Source organism: Equus asinus, chromosome 9, assembly GCF_041296235.1.
Source record: "Equus asinus isolate D_3611 breed Donkey chromosome 9, EquAss-T2T_v2, whole genome shotgun sequence".
In the NCBI taxonomy this organism is placed as follows: domain Eukaryota; kingdom Metazoa; phylum Chordata; class Mammalia; order Perissodactyla; family Equidae; genus Equus; species Equus asinus.
Window position 1 is genome coordinate 33,663,955 of NC_091798.1, and position 19,926 is coordinate 33,683,880.

A 19,926-nucleotide genomic window follows, 5' to 3' on the forward strand; every position below is an offset into this window, starting at 1 on the left:
GCTAAACAAGGAAAGCAGAACTTCATAAAGCCCATGGACACCAGCCTGAAGCCTCAGTTCCAGAACGCTGCTGTACTTCCATCAGCTCACCTTGATCTTTCTGCCAGCTTCCTTTCTGTGTTGTGAAAATAAATCTGAGTGCCGGCTCACGGGGGAAGGTCCAGCAGTGGCTGACTGAGGGGCAGAGGAATTGCCTTGGGAGTGCATGACCACTCTGGCCTCTTGCATAAGCCCAGGCCCTGAGGGAGACTTAGAACAGAGTTTCTCAACCTCAGCACTATTGAGATCTTGGACCTGATGCCTGTTTGCTATGGAGGGCTGTCCTGTGCATCGTAGGATGCTCACTAGCATCCCTGGCCTCTACCCACTAGATGCCAATACCACTTCCCACTGCTGGCTGGAATCCTGACAACCAAAAATGTCTCCAGATATTGCCAAATGTCCCCTGCAGAGAGACGCAGTAGAGAAAAATCATCCCCTGTTAGAACCACTGCCTTGCTGTGACAAAGTTTTCAGTTACAAGGCTGAGAGCCTCCGGATTTAGTACCCTAGGAGAAGATGGTTTTTTGAGATACAATTGACATACAGCAGTGTAGAAGTTTAAAGTGTAAAGCATAATGATTTGACTTACATATATTGTGAAATGGTGCCATAATAAGTTTAGTTAGCATTCATCATCTCATATAGATAGAAAAAATATTTTTTTCCTTGTGATGAGAACTCTTAGGATTTCCTCTCTTAATGACTTTCATATATACCGTACAGCAGCATTAACTATAGTCATCCCACTGTACATTACATCCCTAGTGCTTACTTATTGTATAACTGGAAGTTTGTATTTTTTGACCACCTTCATCCAATTCCCCATCCTCCCCACCCCATCTCCTTTGGTAACCACAAATCTGATCTCTTTTTCTATGAGTTTAGTTTAAATTCTTTTTTCACATATGAGATCATACGGTTTTTGTCTTTGTCTGACTTATTTCACTTAGTATAGTGCCCTCAAGGTCCATTCATGTTGTCACAAATGGCAGGGTTTCCTCCTTTTTTATGGTTGAATAATATTCCATTGTATATATACACCATGGCTTCTTTATCCATTCATCTGTTGATGGACACTTAGGTTGTTTACACGTCTTGGCTATTGTAAATAAGGCTGCTATGAGTATAGGGGTGCACATATCTTTCTGACACAGTGTTTTCATTTCCTTCTGATACATTCCCAGAAGTGAACTTGCTGGATCATATGGTAGTTTTATTTTTAATTTCTTGAAGAACCTCCATACTATTTTAGGAAAAGGTTTTTGCCTTTTCACCTCTGCACCTTGAGACATAGGATCACCTTAAAAATCTGAATTTATAGTATTGAGTCATTGAATTCAATTATTGTTGTTGTTACTTGTACTTTCTCTCACTGTGCCTGTGTCCAGCCTGAGGATCTTTCTCAAGACGGCCCTCTAGGACACCACAATCAATCGGTTGCTATTGCCTCTAACTTTCAAAAATTTCCCCTACTTAAAAATGTTTAGAGTATATGTGCCACATTTTTCTGGAATTCTTGTTAAAAAATGCATATCCTTAAGCAACAGCTGAGACTTCAGAAATCTGATTATTTGGGAATAGGGTACGACATTCTACACTGTATAATTTTTCAAAAAGATGCTGCCCACTTGATTTTTAGGCAGATATTGGGACCCTGTAAAGGTGTTAAGGTGGCAGGCTTAGTTCCTCCTTGCACCTCCAGAGTGAGTTTTTGCCTTTCTCTGTTCCCTGTGACTGGGGATGATATTAAGAAACCTAAATTACAGATGATGCCATAATTGTCATCCTCTCAGATATGCCAGGAAGACATTATTGTTTCTCTGGTTGCAGCATTTATTTCCTAAATAATTTAAGAAAAACACAAGAATTTCAGACACTATGGAATTGATAGAATTGGATGGGGTAATTAAATTGGTAGGATATGAAAATATATATCAGGACAGCTGGTTATGAGCCATCCAAGATCTAATTGCCATTTTGGGCCCTGAACTAGTGAATGAGACATTTGGGGAGAACAATAACAGGTATGCTCTAAATTAAAAACATTTTTTAAGTCAACTTCTGACGTATCAGGAACGTTCATTCACACCATGGAAAGATTCTCCATTTTATAGTAAATATAAATATAAATCCCCTTTAAATATAAATTTCTAAACAGAAATCTTTTAAATATAAGTCCTTATAAATATTATAAATGTTATCTAATATAAATATAAAATGCATATGAACCGATATGAACCAGTAAGAATAAAACAGAGTTTCTGTGTGTTACTGAATGGTGCCGAATTAAAATACAAGCAACGTGATGTATGTAATACACAGCTCACTTGAAGGAACGGGTATAGGAGGCACATCAGAGAGAGACAATTATCCTTCACAGTTGCTAAAATCTCCATGCACGAGGCGCATGTGATGGCCCACCAGGGATGAAACATTATAAATGTGGGTGGAGAAGACAAATGAGAGTTCAAATATGGGACACGGAAAACCACACCAGAAGACACACCAGAACGCAGGCTTTGATTTCTGGTTCAGTTGATTCTCACAAGAGCAGCTCTACCTAATGACCTCAGGGGTTGGGGGTTAGCAGGAGTTTATTCATTTCAAAGCAGTTAATTATGATTCCTGAGCAATGCCTGAAAGTCTCAGTTTTTCAGAATCTGAATAAACAGAAAGTAAATAACCTCAAAAATTGTTTTCTCCAGAAAGGGATCCCAGGACAATGTTTAGAGAATTGCTCTCAATCTTTTTTGTTTGTTTGCTTCCATCCCATTCACATATCCGATCCTTCCCACGGGAATATTTCTCTTATTAACGGCAGTGATTTTCAAGTTGAGTTCAGGATTGGAATACAATAACAAAAAGCCCCCTCTTAATTCTTTGTCCAAACCCAAAACTTGAGAATTAAAGAGGTCATTGTAAAAAGTACCCCACGTGACAGGTGTAGACTGGGCCTGTCCCTCAGGCAGACTGGGATGACTGCTCATACTCCCTAAGCAACTGAGCCCCAGCCCCACCAAGAATAAAATGCCCCAGAAAGTGGGCTTAGCCCCCCGCCCGCACGAAGGAAAAGCAGAATGCGCCATTGAAATTGTAGTTACCTGAGAATTCAACAAAATTGTTTAAATACAAGACCTAACAAGTAGACACACAGAATCTTTGGTATATCCCTTCTGGAATCAAAATAATTCTCTGGTAAAGACAATTTCACTGACTATCTGATATAGACAAAGCCACATAAAACAAGATGGAGGAGTCTAAGCTTCCTTCCCTGAGGGAAAAAGCCACTTCTACCTCATGGGAATCATACTAACATTTAATTCTTACTGAGTGATTTCTCTGTGGCAAACATTGCAATCAAGCTCTTTATAAATCGAACGTCAGTTAGTCTTTACAATGACCCTAAGAAGTAAGTACTATTTTGATCCTTGAAGAAACTGAGGTGCAGAGAAAGTTTAGACAACTTGTCCAAACTCTCAGAGGGGGTGAAGTGGGTTTTGAACTCAGGCAATCTGGCTCCAGTAACCACGCTCTTGAGTACAATAATACACAATCTTTCACAAGGGTAGTCTCCAAGGGTGGTTAAACTTGAAGATTAATTTATTTCTGGACCTTTCTCCTAATCTACAATCATCAAGTAGCCAAGAAAATGAGGAAGAGAAAGAAGCTAAATGAGAGAGAACAGGATGAGTTCATGGCAGAAATAAGATGGAGCCATGTTTAAGACCCAAGATTAAAACACTGTCTCTGAATGGGAGGTAAATCTGAAAAGGGTTTTGGTTGACAAGACCTATATGTGTCTATTTAGGGCCTCAACAAATGGTCAACCAATATATTGTGCACAAAGGCAACCAGTTGAGGGGGCAAGTGGGGACAGAACCCCAAAGTGGGTTTTGCTTGACCAGCCAAGCACCTTCATAAAGCTATGATAGACAGAGGGAGGACCTTTTTCTATGTTATGCACAGGTGGCCTCTACAGGCTAGGGGAGGCCTTCTCCACACTCCCAAAGCTCCATAGACTGTATTTGCTCCACAGTGAGAGGATCCTGCCTCCTATTTGAGGCAAGGATAGCTGGTGTTTTAATGAAAGTCACCTTCATGCTAAGTCTCACCATTGCTCACATTTCTGAGATTCAGAGGATCTGTTCCCAAATGTCAGAAGCAGTAAAGGGAAGGAAGAAATAAGGCACTGGAAGAAAGTGGAAAAAATCTTTTTAGACAGTCTATAAATAAATAATAACCCTGAGCTTTGAAATTAGAGGTCATAGACAAAAGTGTTTCTTAGCCCTCTGAACACAGGTGGGGTCTGCCAAATTAGGTTTAAAATGCAACTGGGTAAATAAATAATGAGCGATGGATTGTTTGGAGTTTCAGTTCCACTTGCAAATCCCTTTTGTAAAAATCGAATGAATACAGAGCTTTGCAGATTTAGGACTCCCTCATCTAGCAGCTTTCTAGAAACATGACAAGGATCTTATTGCCACTGTAACATTTATAACCTGCAGGCTGTGTGTCCTATAGGTCTGTTCTGATACACCAATAAATCCAAATGGACATTAAAATAAATATTAGGAAGACATTATACACATTTAATCATTGTTGCCAATGATTGTTCTACAGGATATCTTTAATCAGTGTTTTTTGAACTCCATTTTTTCATTTATCACCTTCATGGTTATTGCCATATGCCTATATCACTTTCATATCTGGGTACCACATATACTGTTATCTACTTTATATTTTTCTTTAAACTGACTGATTTTTTTAAACTGAAAAATCTTTGAACAGAAAACTTGATATCTCTTCTGCAAATGTAAAACCAATTTTCCCTCATAAGAAGGAAAGCATAAAAGTAGACACAATGAGAACAAAATAATGTCACTAATTTCTAGGTAGACCCTATTGCCTGCCAAATGCTCTAAGCTTAAGGTCTGTTCTGACTTTATGGAAAAAGAGAGACGATTGTTTTAAAGATATGAAGGCAAACCAGCACCAAAAGACTGTGATAGTTATCTTGAAGAAATCAGTAGGAGTGGAAGAAAATTGAAAAGAGAATGACTTTCTCATTAGGTAAATTGAATGTTATTTAAGGGTGTACTGGTGCACTGCGCCACTGCTATAAGAAATAAAGTGCCCCCACCAAATCCCTCCCACCCATAAAATGGAGTTTGTACCTATAATTCAACTGAATCAAGCAAGACACCTTTGCCATGCGTAAGACTCCTTTGCTGGGGATAATCGACTTGTTCTACGTGCATGTCATGTAGTTGACTGCAAACAAATCATTTACTTACCATGTTCATCAAGCAAAATGTTGTCAGGCTTCATATCCCTAGGGGAGTAAAAAGAAAAAAGAAAGTTGTTCATAATAAAGCAAACAAACAAACATAACGAAAGGATGAAGGCAAAAATGCTCAAGAATGCTAACTAGAGTCGAAACAATGTACTATCCCCTCATCGCTCACAATCTCATTCAATTCTCACACTGAATCTATGAGATGGTTACGATTAATACTCAAATTTCTAGATCAGAAAGATGAGGCTTAAGGAGCTTAAGTAACGTAACCCAAGGTCACAGAGCTAGCAAACGGGAGAGCAGGGTTCTGAACCCGCATCTCTCTCATTCAAAAGCTCAGACTCTTAATTTCTATAGCATATTACACGCAAGCACGTAAATATGGCTCCATGGGATCATACAGCATTTAAATGATCATAAAGCAGCAGTACTAGTCGTATTTTTGTCTGTGTAACTTTATAGAGTTACACAGATGAAATGAACTTAAAGACTATAAAATGAGAAACAAAACGGTCTATAATGTGATTGTATTTTAAACTTGCAGAGATTAGAATCTTTTTTAGGATGATGCTATGATGCCTCTAGTTACTTAATAAATATTTTTCCTGGGGTAATTAAAGGATTTAGATAGTTTTGCATGCATTTGTGAGATCCTTAAATCCATCAGAGGGAAAAAACCCCACCCTCTTCCAATGAAGGGTGTAGTTTGAGGGTAAATACTTAGAGGAATGGCCTATAGAGTTTTCAAAGTCCTCAGGAAAGGAATATCATCATAAGCAGCACTCCTCAATCGGAGAACAGCACTGTAGTTCATAATAGCCCTCATTCCTCCACGCTCAGGTTTGCACTGCTCTTCCCTAATGGACCATTAAAGCCCTTCAACCTAAATTCACAGACGGCATTAGGGAAGAAATTCTGAAACAGGTTTTGGGAACACATTTTCAGCCTAGTCAAGTGACTTTTACACTACTAGAATAAGGTGAAATTAGTCTTTGGCTGACCAAGACTGTCAGGGTCCTCTTTTCTTGAAAATATTAATGAATAACAAGCCCTTTACTTACAAACAGAATCAAGTATGCACCACACCCAACATGCAGACGCATGGCTAGTCTCATGAACTTTGAATATCTTCTCAGTTAGTTTGGTAGGTTGTTAAAATTAATTCTGGATTCACAGAGTGGTCATCTGTATCTGTGGCAATTTTTCTCTGGCGCAGGGTACAATTTGATAAGAAGATGGAATGTCAGGGAGTTTTAAACTGCATGTTTCTATGGCTAAACTCTCTCTCAATATTGCAGACTCTGCCCCAAACCCTTTCATGGATCCCATCATTTCAAGAATTATCAAGTCCAAACTCACTCATACAAAATAAAGGCCCTTTCATAATCTGGCTCCTGTGCTCCAGCCAGATGGAAGCACATGGGGTCCCCCAAATTCTCCCTGCACCCCCTCACGTTCTGCTGTTCCTTTGCCTGAGTCACAGCCTCCTCATACTGCACCTAGACAACGCAGTCATCCCTCACCTCATAGTTCAGACGCCACTTCTTGCAGGGAGCCTTCACTCATTTTCCAATTCTCAGTCAATGGCCCTCCTATGTGTTCTGCATGGTCTACTTCTTCCACGATAACTTTTATCATACTTATATTTATTTTTTCTCCAACTGAATCATGAACTCCTTGAGGGCAGGGATGGTTTCCTGATTAATGTCATATTCCATCATACAGGCTCCTAGCGCCTGGTGGGCAGTAAATGAATGACCAAATGATATGGGGAGAATCTCTAGTCCACTCAAGAAAGCGAACGCTTACGGTATATATCAGAGCACTACGGTGCACCATCAAACTCGCTGAAGTTTAAAGCTCAAGGTAAAACCAGGCATTAGGCTCTTGCCATCTCTTTCAGACCTGCATCCAATGAGCATCAGTCAGTGTCTGCCAGGGATGGAGGAGGCACAGAGGGCCCTGCCAGCAGGGAGGAGACTTGAGTGTAGCAAGATCAGCATAATTATTTTGTGGCCTGAATTTATGAGGGCTTCCTGGGTGAAATGAATTGCTTGCTGTGGATTTGACACTTTATGAGCTTTCTATTAAATCCCTAGGCAGGATTTTTCTTATTTATTAAAGCCACACATCATTATATCTACTACTTTTCCCAGAAACTACCTTGGAGCTTAAAGAATAATACAGAGATCAGAGAGGTAACAATTCGTTTAAGGTGATGCTTCTTACTTTAATCTTATATTCATTTATTCATTGAATATCTACTTTGATAAGTCACTGTGCGAGGAAATAGGAAATATAACAATAAATGAGATATAGTTCCCTCTGGGATGAAGAGGAGAAGAAAGGTTCATAAGGAACCACGACAAAAAGGTTTAAAGTGGTAAAGGGGCCTGTTTGTTACTAAATTCAGAGAAAGAAGATGAAGAAAATCCAAGACAACTAAAAGAAAAAGTGAAATTTTAATATAAAAATAAAGAATATAAGCATAGATTCTAAGCACGAAGTTTCTCCAAAATGTGATGAGGTAACTTTTAAGTCACTACAGGATAAACTGCAGTGTGGGAACTGTTTATTCATGTACCAGGAGGAAGAAAATGAAAGTAAACCCAGTGTGCTATATTAACGTTCCTGCTAGGACAAGTTAAGCTTTTCCAGTTCTGAAATTCAGCACCAGTTCCTTTTCAGTCTTCTCAAATAATCCTAAATATGAAATCACTTATTCTCAAATGTTTCTTTTATTTAAGCTCTATCACTTGGTTTAACTTAGTAGTTACCAAACCTGTGCGTTCAGAAGCACCTGGGGAGTTTTGAATAATGCGGATTCTCTGACCTAGCTCAGCCCCATGGCATCAGACTCTGTGGACAGGCCCAGGCATCTGTCCAAAGACAACAGAATCCTCTAGGACCTTCTAATGTACAGTCATGTTCAGAAATGCCATCCAGGCATTGTTCAAATCCAAATATATCAATCTGATTTTAAAATATGAACCTCTTAAAAGTTTATCTATGAAGATAAAGGTGACGGAAAAGTACACTTACCACTCTCAACAAATTCTTTGGTTAAAATATATCTGGAGGTCTCTTACAACCTACTCATCATTAGCTGATGAGTTCCCTCTCACTTGCTATTATCATTCTTGGTGATTTCAATGTCTGTGTGGAGGATGTCATTTCAATGTCAATGTTTATGTCTATGGCCCCTTACCCCAGGCTCTCACTTTCCTGACTTACCTCCAATAATCTTTTCATCTATCCCACCTCAACTGTTTTCCATACTTCCATTTCCTTAATCATTCTTTTGTCATTACCACAGCCTACCCCATGACCAGCATGACCTTCTATCCAATCCAATTTCCAAACTAGCATCTCTAACACACTGAGACCACCAATTATTGACCCTGTCAATTTTTATTTATACATCAGAACTCTCATATCCTCAATTCCCTTCCAAAGTCCATTGTTAATATTCCTTGTAAAATTCTGAATTCTCTTACCCCCTTCAGTTGTACACAAACTCCAACATTGGTTAAACCCAGCTCCCCACATTCTTCCTGCCTGCAGCCAAGCACCTGAAGTTTGCTAGAAGAAAAGACATCGTGATATTAACTGTTCTCATTTAAATTCACAGCTACATATCTCAAACAAGCATCAACATGCCAGGCAGTACTGTAACATGGACCTTCTCCAAGAGGACCACTGCACACTTTTGCACCGCTCCTCACACCTCTTACACTCTCCCTCTCACTTTCTCTCAGTTGGTGACTATACTTCCTTATTTCACAAAGATAAGAAAATTATCTTTTGGGAACTCATCTACCACCAAGTTACCAGCTTCCTGATTTCTGTATCCATAGTCTTTGCCTTCCCTCTAGGTATGCTGGAATGCAGAGCCCCCGCACAACTCTTCTAGGGGCTCTGGATCTCATCCCCTCTCACCTTCACACGGATTTCCCTCAGAGAAGTATCCCTTCCTTCTTTCACATCATCTCCTTCTCCCATTCTTGTTATGACTGAGTCTCTTGGAAATACCTTCCTTAACCCATAGCCACCTCCACTTATTGTCCCATTTTACAATTATCTTTTACAATAATACCCCAGGATTGACTCCTTGATAGGTGAGGAATTAGAAACAGCTACTGCCATTCTCTTCTCAGCCCATTCTCATCAGGCATCCATCTTCTCCACTCCCTCAACTTGCTCTTGTCAAGTACACTGCTGACCTCCAGCTTGCCAAATCCAATCGTCACAATTTTATTAATCATGCTTAGCTTCTCAGTGAGTTGATCACTCCCTCCCGCCTGACATCCTTTGTTCTTGTGGCTTGCCAAGAGCCACATTCTCCTGGTTCTCCTCATACCACAGAGAGCCCTCCTCAGTCTCATTTGCTGGTGTCTTCTTGGTTCAACCTTCAAATGTTGAGATTCTCCAGGGCTCAATCTGATATACAACTATACTCCACTTAAGTGATCTCATTTAGTCTGGTGATTTTAATGTTATATATGTGTGTGTGTGTGTATATATATATATATATACACACACACACATCAAACTTTTATCTCTAACCTTGACTCTGGAATTCTAGATTAACATATGAAACCTCCTACTTAATGTTTCCATCTGCATGTCTAACAGCCATGATAACTGTAATATTTCCTAAAGAGAACCTGTGATATCCATCCGCATCCCACACAAACACCAAAACCCTCTTATCTCCAAATTCCTTAACTCAGAATATGGCCTCATAATTCTCCCATTGTAAAAGTAAAAATCCTGAGGTAATTCTTAATTCTTCTCTTCCTCTCAACTCATAATACCAGTCCCTCAGCAACTCCTGATAACTCTTTCTTTGTTTTTTTTTTTTGAGGAAGTTTAGCCCTGAGCTAACATCTGCTGCCAATCTTCCTCTTTTTTGCTGAGGAAGATTGGCCCTGAGCTAACATCTGTGCCCATCTTCCTCTACTTTATATGTGGGATGTCACAGCATGGCTTGATAAGCAGTATGTAGGTCCGTGCCTGGGATCTGAACTGGTGAACCCCGGGCCACCAAAGCGGAGTACATGAACCTAACCACCATGCCACTGGGCCAGCCCTGATAAGTCTACCTTTAAAATATAACTATTGAAAACAGGATGGCAGTTCCTCAAAAAAGTAAACATAGAATTAACACATGATCCAGCAATTCTACTTCTGGGTATATACCCAAAATAAATGAAGGCAAGTACTTGAACAGATATGTGTATACCCATGTTCATAGCAGCACTATTCATAACAGCCAAGAGGTGGAAGCAACCCATGTGTCCATCGATGGGGAAATGGATAAATAAAATGTGTTATATACATCCAGTGGAATATTATTCAGCTTTAAAAAGGAATGAAATCCTGACACATGCTACAACATGGATGAACCTTGAAGACATTATGCTAAGTGAAAGAAGCTGGACACAAAAGGGCAATTATTGTATGATTCCACTTACATGAAGTACTTAGTCAGTTTTGGATGATGAAAAATTTATGGACACAAATAGTGGTGATGGTTGCACAACAGTGTGAAGGTATTTAATGTACTGTGTCACTTAAAATGATTAAAATGGTATATTTTATTTTATGTATATTTTTCTACAGTAAATATAAATAAATAACTACTATACTTACCATCTCCACTGCTGCCACCATCATCTCTCAGTGGAAGCATTGCAATAATACCTTGTTCTTCCTGCTTCTCCTCTTGTCCCCTGCCAATCCATTACCCACATAGCACCCAGTATGGTGTTTGTCATTACACACATCTTCCCTGCCTAATGTCCTCCATTGGCTTCCAACCCATGTGGAATAAAATCTAAACCATTTGCCCCTGGCCTTATACGCCCTGTCTGTGCTCTAGTCCTGCACAGCCCTGAGCTACATTTCACGTCCTCCTCTCCCTGCCACACGCCATCTCTAGCCACACTAGTCTTCTTGATCTCCTTTGCACAGACTGTCCCCCCTGCCTGCAATCCTGTTCCCCTAGCCTTCACATGGCTCGCTGCTTCTTGTCATTCAGATCTCAGCTGAAATATCAGCTCCTTCAAGTTCTTTCCTGAGCACACAAACTACAGTAGCAGCCACTCCATCCTTATCTCTTCGCCTCCATCTTATTTTCAGCACAACACTTAGCACTATCGATTTTCTTATTTATTTGCTAATTATTTTTCTCCCCCCACTGGAATGCAAGTTCTAAGAGAAAGGACATCTTTTCTGTATTGTTCAATGCTCTAGTTCCCAGGCTCATAAAACTGCCCAGAACAAAGGAAGAACTTAAGTAAATATTTGTCCAAAAACGAGTGAATCTCATTCATTGGCTTCTCAAACTTCTGGAGTACTAAGCTATGTATTTCTTTTTCCCCTGAGAAGAAAGACAAATGAAAACAAAACAAAAGAACAACAACAAAATCTCTGCCAGATGCATGATATTTACTGTTGGCCAACTAAAAGAATTGATCATTTTTAGTAACTGTATGATTGTATATTAGAATAAGAGTCATAAAGAAGTGATTTCTGCACAGTTTGAGCCCACGATTTCAGAGGGGGGCTATAGAATCTTGGGAGTGGTGAAGTGCAATTCTAGGAACACAGATATTCTGTAGAAATTCTTCATCGAATCTTGATTTCATGAAACAGAAAAAGCCATGTCCTGCTGAATCAGCTGATTCCTGCTGTGGGAACTATAGATAGCAGCGTGGAAATCCAACGCTCCCTGTGGCTGGGACCAAGGCGGAACCGATATATCTGCTGTTCTCACTCGAATGACTTTACAAGACATTAGCAGAACTTAATAGGCTAATTACATCCCTTCACTGCACCTACCCTGGGATCAAGTTGCTCACCCTGCAATCCGATATGGGGTGTTGTGAGAACAAGAAACAAGAAGATCAGTGTATCCAAACCAAAATCAACTCTTTTGGTGTTCCATGGCTTTCTGATAGGTCCACAGTTTGGGTTTAATTCTTTGTTACACAATGTTCTCTTACACTGAGTCCTCTCCAAGTACTTGAGAGGGGAAAAAAATACTGTGCACGTGATTTTATAATATATTATATAAGATGTCACACAAAGGCTATTTGTCACAAAAACAACAGACCTATGTTAAGAAAAGAGTGGGGTGAGGTGGGGAGGGGAAATTGTAAGCAAAAACACACAGTTCGGGACAGGAGGCAGAAGAGAAGAGCTGCCAGGATTAGATTATTATGGAATAGATATCCTCTATCTCTTTCTTAACAAACGGCTGCTGCTTTTTTTAAAACTTAAATTGTGGATTTTTTAATTGAGATATAATTGACATATAACATTATATTAGTTTCAAGTGTACAACATAACGATTCGATATTTGTATATATTGCAAAATGATCACAACAATAAGTCTAGTTAACATCCATCACCATATATACTTACAAATTTTTTTTTCTTGTGATGAGAATTTTTTTTTGTTTTTTGGTGTGGAAGATTGGTCCTAAGCTAACATCTGTGGCCAATCTTCCTCGTTTGGCTTTAGGAAGATTGACCACAGACGTTAACTCAGGGCCAATCTTCCTCCACTTTGTAAGTGGGACACCACCACAGTATGGCTTGATGAGTGGTGCTAGGTCCACACCCAGGATCTGAACCCATGAACCCTAGGCCGCCAAAATAGAGTGTATGAACTTAACCACTATGCCACTGGGCTGGCCTGTGATGAGAACTTTTAAGATCTACTCTCTCAGCAGCTTTCTGGCTGCTCCTTTTTTTTGTTCAACTGCAGTATTTTCCACAATTTGTTCAAGGGAATATGAGTTACAGAAAGGTAACGAGGTAATGAGTTACCTTCCATTACAAGGAAATCAAGTAAAGGAACTGAGGGCTTTCAGGCACTGCAGTGAATGTTGCCAATGAGATATATGTGTGTGTGTGTGAACTAGCTGTTCATGGATAGCATTGCTTTTCATCTGTCTTCCCCATATACAGACCCAATTCCGTGATATGTTAATAAACAAGGTCATGAGGGGAGTGATTTTATCATCCATGAAAATGTTATACAGTATCCCTTTACGAGTTTGTTTTTCTTTTCCCAAAGTGTCATTCAAGATACCAGCACACTCACCAGGCCTTCCCTCTCTCAGGTGTCTTCTCCCATGGCCTCTGAATTTCTTCTCAATTGTCCACAATAATTTAGCTTGTATGCACACTCAGCAAAACAAAAGCTCAATTATTAGACTCCCGTCTAAGGACCCCACTCTGCTCTAGTCCTTACAACCTAAGCAACTTATCGAGATATTTACCCAACAAAGGTATGTTTCCTTGGTAGAGTGTGGAAGGGCAGTAAGGATAAGATGTTAAAGGCTCATCTGGTGAAAAAAGATTAAAATTCTTCAGTAGACACCAACTGAGAAAGTTAGAAAGTCCGGATCTGAGAAGGAACTTCTTAACAGGCATAGCTTTCCAAAGTTGGCATGAACTATCTCAAAATCTTAAAATGTGACAGGGATGTTGTCACAGTGGCTGGATAAGCATTTGGCAGCAGTGCAATCAAGTGAGGAGTATAGCAGAGACCCACTTGATCGACTGACCTTTAAAACACCTTTGAACCTTGACCCTCTATAATTCACCCAAGCCTTCCATCTCAAAGAGGCTCCTGAAAACCAGTTCTCTTTGTTGATTGATCACTTAGATATCACAGGAAAGCAATAGCATCCAAATTTTACCAATAAAGAATGGAGACTTAGAGGGACCAGCCCACTGGGGTAGTGGTTAACTTCGCACACTCTGCTTCAGTGGCCTGGGGTTTGTAGGTTCGGATCCTGGGCACGGACTACACACTGCTCATCAGGCCATGTGGTGGCAGCATCCCACATAAAATAGAGGAAGATTGGCACAGACATTAGCTCAGTGACAATCTTTCTCACCAAAAAAAAAAAAAGTAGACTTAGGGGCATTGACTGGCCCACAGTCACGCAGCTCACAAATGGCAGAGATGGAATTTACGCTTCAAGCTCTTTCCATAAGCACCCACTAGGTTATTTAAGTAGGAGGGCAGCTGGGTTCCCAAGCTTGGGGTTAACTCTTTTTAATTGGTTGTGTCTGCCTATGTTGATAAGGAGGTCCTTCATGTTCAAGAGGAGAGAGTTACCAAGATTGACCAGCAATTCTTGCCATGGACACAGGGGGAAGTGTTTAAGAAAAATTGGCAACAGTTCTTTGCAAACTGCTGTCCTTCCCATGAGCAATGAGAATGTCTATAGTGACCACTTATTGTCCATGCTGTGGCAGGCACCTGACAGACAACATATCTTTGATTCCTCACAACGGCTCCGTAACTTACGTACCACACCCACTTTTGCAGATGAAGAGGAGGCAGCTCAGAGAGTTTAAATTACTCGTCTAAGATTACATGACAAGTGACTGACAGAGCTGGGATTACACCTGAAGATTGTGAGGTGCAATCTTAGTTTACATCTCAAATGTTTATATATTGCTTCCTCTAAGGAGAGAGAAGAATGTCCTCATATACCCAGAGGCCTAGGGTGTGGTGCAAACTGGACTGCAGCAAGTTTAATTTTTAATTCACAGTTTTGATTGCATATTTGAAAATCATGTAGATTTTGCACCCTATTCTATAATATATCCATGTTTCTTTTATAATGAAAGTAAAGTTCCACATTTCTTGCTGTTGTTCTAGGAAGGTGGATCACACTTATCCTGACGTTGCAGGTCCCCAGCAGTGTAGACACTCCAGTTTGTGCAGTATGTCTGTACACCATAATCCCAGTGACTTGAGATTTTTAACCATCCTGCAATCTTTGGAGGCAGAATGTGTACATGATAAGGCTTCCTGCCTTAGTCAATGCTCGCTCATTACCATTATTTCCTTTAATTTAGATTCACACAGATAGAAACCTAGGTCACATTTATGCATTCTTCAACCAAGGAAGCAAGGACACAGAGCATTAGGGACCTGAACCAAATCATTCAGCCACAGAGATCAGCCTGAACTCAAGTCTCCTGGGTCCTTCTCTTAACCTGAGGAGATTTTAAGTAAAGAAATGAACTACTTAGAGGAAGGGAAAGAGTGTATGAAGTAAGAGGAACCAAAAAGAAACAAGATCAGTGTGGTCTGTTGATGGTAACAGTTAAACTGTCATGAGAGGGTTATTTTTTTTTTCCCCCAAGCTCTTTAAAAATATTTTAATCATGCAAAATCAACATAATGTATACTAACACAATGCTAAAATGTTAACTAAGATGAAGTGGCTTTCATTTGTCTTACAAGATGTATATTTGGCAATAGTTATTAAAAATAATTACTCTAAAGGAACTCCAAATATATTATTTTAGAAACAATATTTTAAAATACAGCAGTAAGCAACAGTAACTATTGCTCTTTATACATTTTTGGCATAACACTGGGCCTGGCCAAAACAAAAACAAAAGGCACAGAACAAAATCAACTAGTGCACATCCTAGGATGTTTTGCTTTACTATCTTACAAGGGGTGCAAACTTGTAATAATGTGCCAACATTGATTATAGGTTATGTGCCAGACACCATGCTAAAGGTTTTATATGTATCATTCCACTTAATCCCAACACCACCACCAACACACACACACACACATATACCCTTGGAGGTTAAGTACAGTGCTATCCCAATTTTACAGATAATGAAACTGAGTTCTAGAGAGATTGGGCAACTGCAAGTCATGGAGCTCCTGAATGGCAGCCTCAGGATTTGAGCGTGGGCTGCGTAAGTCCAGACCCCGGCTGTACAGCTGGGGAAGGACACACTGTGATAGGACTGCAGATGATTCGTAGGTGGCCATAAAGTCCAAAAGTAAACAGAGGAAGGGCCCAGACAGGGGAGACCTGATGTCAGGGACAGCAACCCTGTAGGAAAAAAAATAGAAACTGGGCAAAGGACAGTGCAAAGAAATCAAAGCCAGCAAAGAAGTTGTCTTGGCAGATGCTGCTGCCAAAGAGGGCTTGAGGAGGAATGTGCTAGTATAAATTGCTTAAATGAGCAAAACTGCAGCATGGGGATGGTTAGGGTTGGTATTAATTAGTGTATTGGTTAGGGACGGGTCTTGCTACAAGGGACAGAAAACTGACTGCCATTGGCTTAAGCACGGAGTGTGAGACAGCACACAGCAGCCTCTGACAGCTATCAGCTGGAAACTGCTCTGTGGCCAAGAGCTAGGCTTTGTTGAACACCAAGATCAGACAAGGTCACTCTTGTGACCATGATGAAAAGGGAAAAAGCAACCATGTGATCATGTAATCATGTCTGAGCACAAGAGCAAGAGAGCTGCCCAAACCACAAAACTGACCATACGTCCCCTGACCTGGCTGACAGGAGTGCCCGTTGTGACTTTACCAGTGACAGTGTTGGTCCACTCCATTCCTCCCGCCTCCTAAGTAAAAAAAGATGCCCCGTCATAGATAGTTAATAATGCCATATTGCATATTTGAAAGTTGCTAACAGAGTAGATCTTAAAAGTTCTCATGACAACAAAAAAGTCTTTTTTGTAACTATGTATGGTGACAGATGTTAACTGGACTTATTGTGGTGATCGTTTTGCAATGTATACAAATATCAAATCATTATGTTCTACACCTGAAACTAACATAATGTTATATGTCAATTATATTTCAATTAAAATAAATAAATAAAACTTTTAATCTCAAAAAAAAAAGATTCTCAGTCATAGAATTGTCCCTCTTTCCAATTCCATGCAAATCTGAGGAAAATTCTGCTTCCTTGAATCTTCCCCATGTCACCTAAGACAACCCAAATTCTACTCAAGTCCTTCCAAACATCCTCTTTCTGAGATGTCCCATAGTTCCCCATGTATGCAGCCTTCATTCTAGAACAAATCGAACTTTGTTGGACTACACATGTGTTCCTGGTGGTCTCTGGCAAGTGGGCATCAACAAGTGGTGTGCTTTTCTCATCAACCATTTGCAGGAGAATCAGCTAGTCCAGGGCCCAAGCAGTGGTTCCCCACTACTATCAAAGATCAGCCCCATTCTATCTTTCCACTCTGCAATTTGGCTTGTTGCCTCATGGTCTCAGAATGATTGCTCCAGCTCCAGACATCACATATGCCTTTAGGGCAGGAAGAAGCACCAATTGAGTTTATAATCTTATACTAGGGAAGCAAAAACTTTCCTGAAGGCCCTTACAGTAGAATCTCCCTTAGGTCTCATTGGCATACTGGCTCCTATCCCACATTAAAAGAGGCTGTGATGTGGGGAACAGGATTTTTATGACTGACTTAGACCAATCATCTCCCAACCTGGGAGTGGGCACATTGCTGCCAAATTGAGTTTCGGTTACGAAGGAAGAAGGCAAAGCATATTTCAGCATTTCCTATAGCTAGGCAGTATGGCAGCAGAGTAAACAGCAGAGATGCTGGCACCAGATGACCTGAGATTGAATTCCAGGTCATATTTGACCCTAGCAAGTTACTAAATCTCCCTGTGTCTCATTTTCCTCATTTGTAAAGATGGGAATGATTATATTGGTGCTTACTTCAGATGGTTGCTGTGAGGATTAAATATGGTAATACTTGTAAAGTACTCAGTGCCTGGTGTACACTAACCACTCAGTAAGCAATAGCTCTCCCTGGTAAGAGTAAACTATACCTAGGGTATAGGACACTATATTGTATTTAAGTAGTGTGGGCATATACAGTATTCTATATAAGTATATACACTTGCAGACAGTCAGAGGTGATATCCAAAATATTTAATAAAAAGAACAGCATAATCATCAGCTAATTAGAATGGATGCTAGTGGAGGCTCAGGAGCAAGACCCTGAGGGACCCCTCCTGAGCCAGGAGTCAGCACTTTGGCTGCTGGATCAAGGGAGATAGGAGGTGGGTGGGAGAGTAGAAGACAGGGGTGGGGGTGAGGCAAGAAAGGGACTGGGGTAGTAGGTGAGCTCAGGCAGCAGCTCTTTATCAACCAAAATATGGAAATACAAGTGTTTCAATATTTTTACAACTGTTATGGCCATAGCAGTATATGGATTAAATATGAGCCTTGTACATGCTATACCACAATACACCATGTAGTGAGTGAGTGTATGTGCAGGTATGTGCATTCATACAGACATATTAAATGAATGTATGCACACATACATATACGAATTTTAGGTTGTTTGAGTATATTAAATACAGAGAATAATGTTGGTAATAGTCTCAACCACAAATGGTTTATCCAACCCCAAGGATTACTAGGTTCATATGGGAAGCAGGAGATCCTAGATGTTAAGATAGTGGGCTTTGGAGTCAGATGACCCAGGCTCAAGTCTCAGCTAAGAATTTATTAATTCTGTGAGCCTCGGAAAGTTACAACCTTATATAATGTACATTATTATTGCCTTCTGATCATACAGTCTTCATTCTCTTAATAATCATTTCATTTGGGTATCTAATCTCTCTGCCACACACACACACACACACACACACACACACACACACACACACTCTGCAGGCCATGTGCTTTGGGAAAACCTACTCCACCCTTGACTTCGGGGGGGGGGTTCTGTGACTCAGGCCTAAGCTAGTAAGAGTTGTCCCATCCCACAGTCCCAGTTAGTGGTTTGGGGATGAGCTGATGACCCAATTTAAGCCATTAAGAAGTCATCTAAGCTTCTTATAGGAAGCAGAGTTAGGCTGTGGGCTTCTGAGGAAAAATCTTCCTTGCAATCCCGGGAAAAGCTTCCAGAAGGAATGTGATTCCTTGGATTAAAGGAGTTAGCTTAAAGTCCTGGGCAATGGGCAGCTTTCTTGCAACCACTTGGAAGAACTAGCTGAGGATGAAGTGACCACATGGAAAGCAAAGAAAGAAGAAAACCAGGTAGCTGGTGATGCTACTGAGGAGCTGATCAAGATAACCTGCAAGTCTGGCATACATCTGGATTTTCCAGTATCTTAAGATAATAAATCCCCTTTACTGCTTAAGCCCATGCGAGTCAGGTTTTCTTTCGAGACCAAACACGTGTTTGGTAATATACTTCTGAGACTCAGGCCTCTGAATCTGAAATTTAGGACAACAATAGTTTCTACTTTATAGAGCTGTTGTGAAGATTTAGTGAAATGATGCATCTAATACTCTTAGTATAGTATCTGGCACATAGTAATTGCTCAACTAACTTCCAGAAAACATTGAACAAGTAATTAGGAAGTGTCCAGTGTAGGAAGAGCTAGATGGTGAGAAACTGATAATAAATCGAGGATGTTAAATAATGGATAGTTGTTTTCAACTATCATTGAACCATTGTGATGTAATAATAATGATAGATTTCACTTAATGTGAGAAAACAGGATAAGTCCTTTAAATGCTTTCTTCCATATTATCCTCAAACAACTTTTTGAGATAGGTACAATTATTATCCCTGTTTCATAGATGGGACCACTGAGGCATAAAGAGCTAAGGTAACCATTCCACTGTCACCCACTGTTATGAAAAGAGTCAAGACTCCAAATCATGTTTACCTGATACCGGGAATGATACTCAAAATACTTAACAAGGCACAAACATTAACTAATAAGAACAGGGCACTGACCAGTAAG

At 40.1% G+C, this 19,926-nt stretch overlaps 1 protein-coding gene across 1 annotated transcript in view; it reads right to left on the reverse strand.

Annotated features, from left to right (window-relative positions):
* The window catches only part of STK32A (serine/threonine kinase 32A), a 114,223-nt gene that overhangs the window by 28,845 nt on the left and 65,452 nt on the right, over positions 1-19,926 (reverse strand). The window contains exon 6 of the mRNA XM_014854805.3: positions 5,337-5,374. Within this exon, the coding sequence (XP_014710291.1) occupies positions 5,337-5,374 (38 nt within the window). The remainder of the gene's footprint in view (positions 1-5,336; positions 5,375-19,926) is intronic.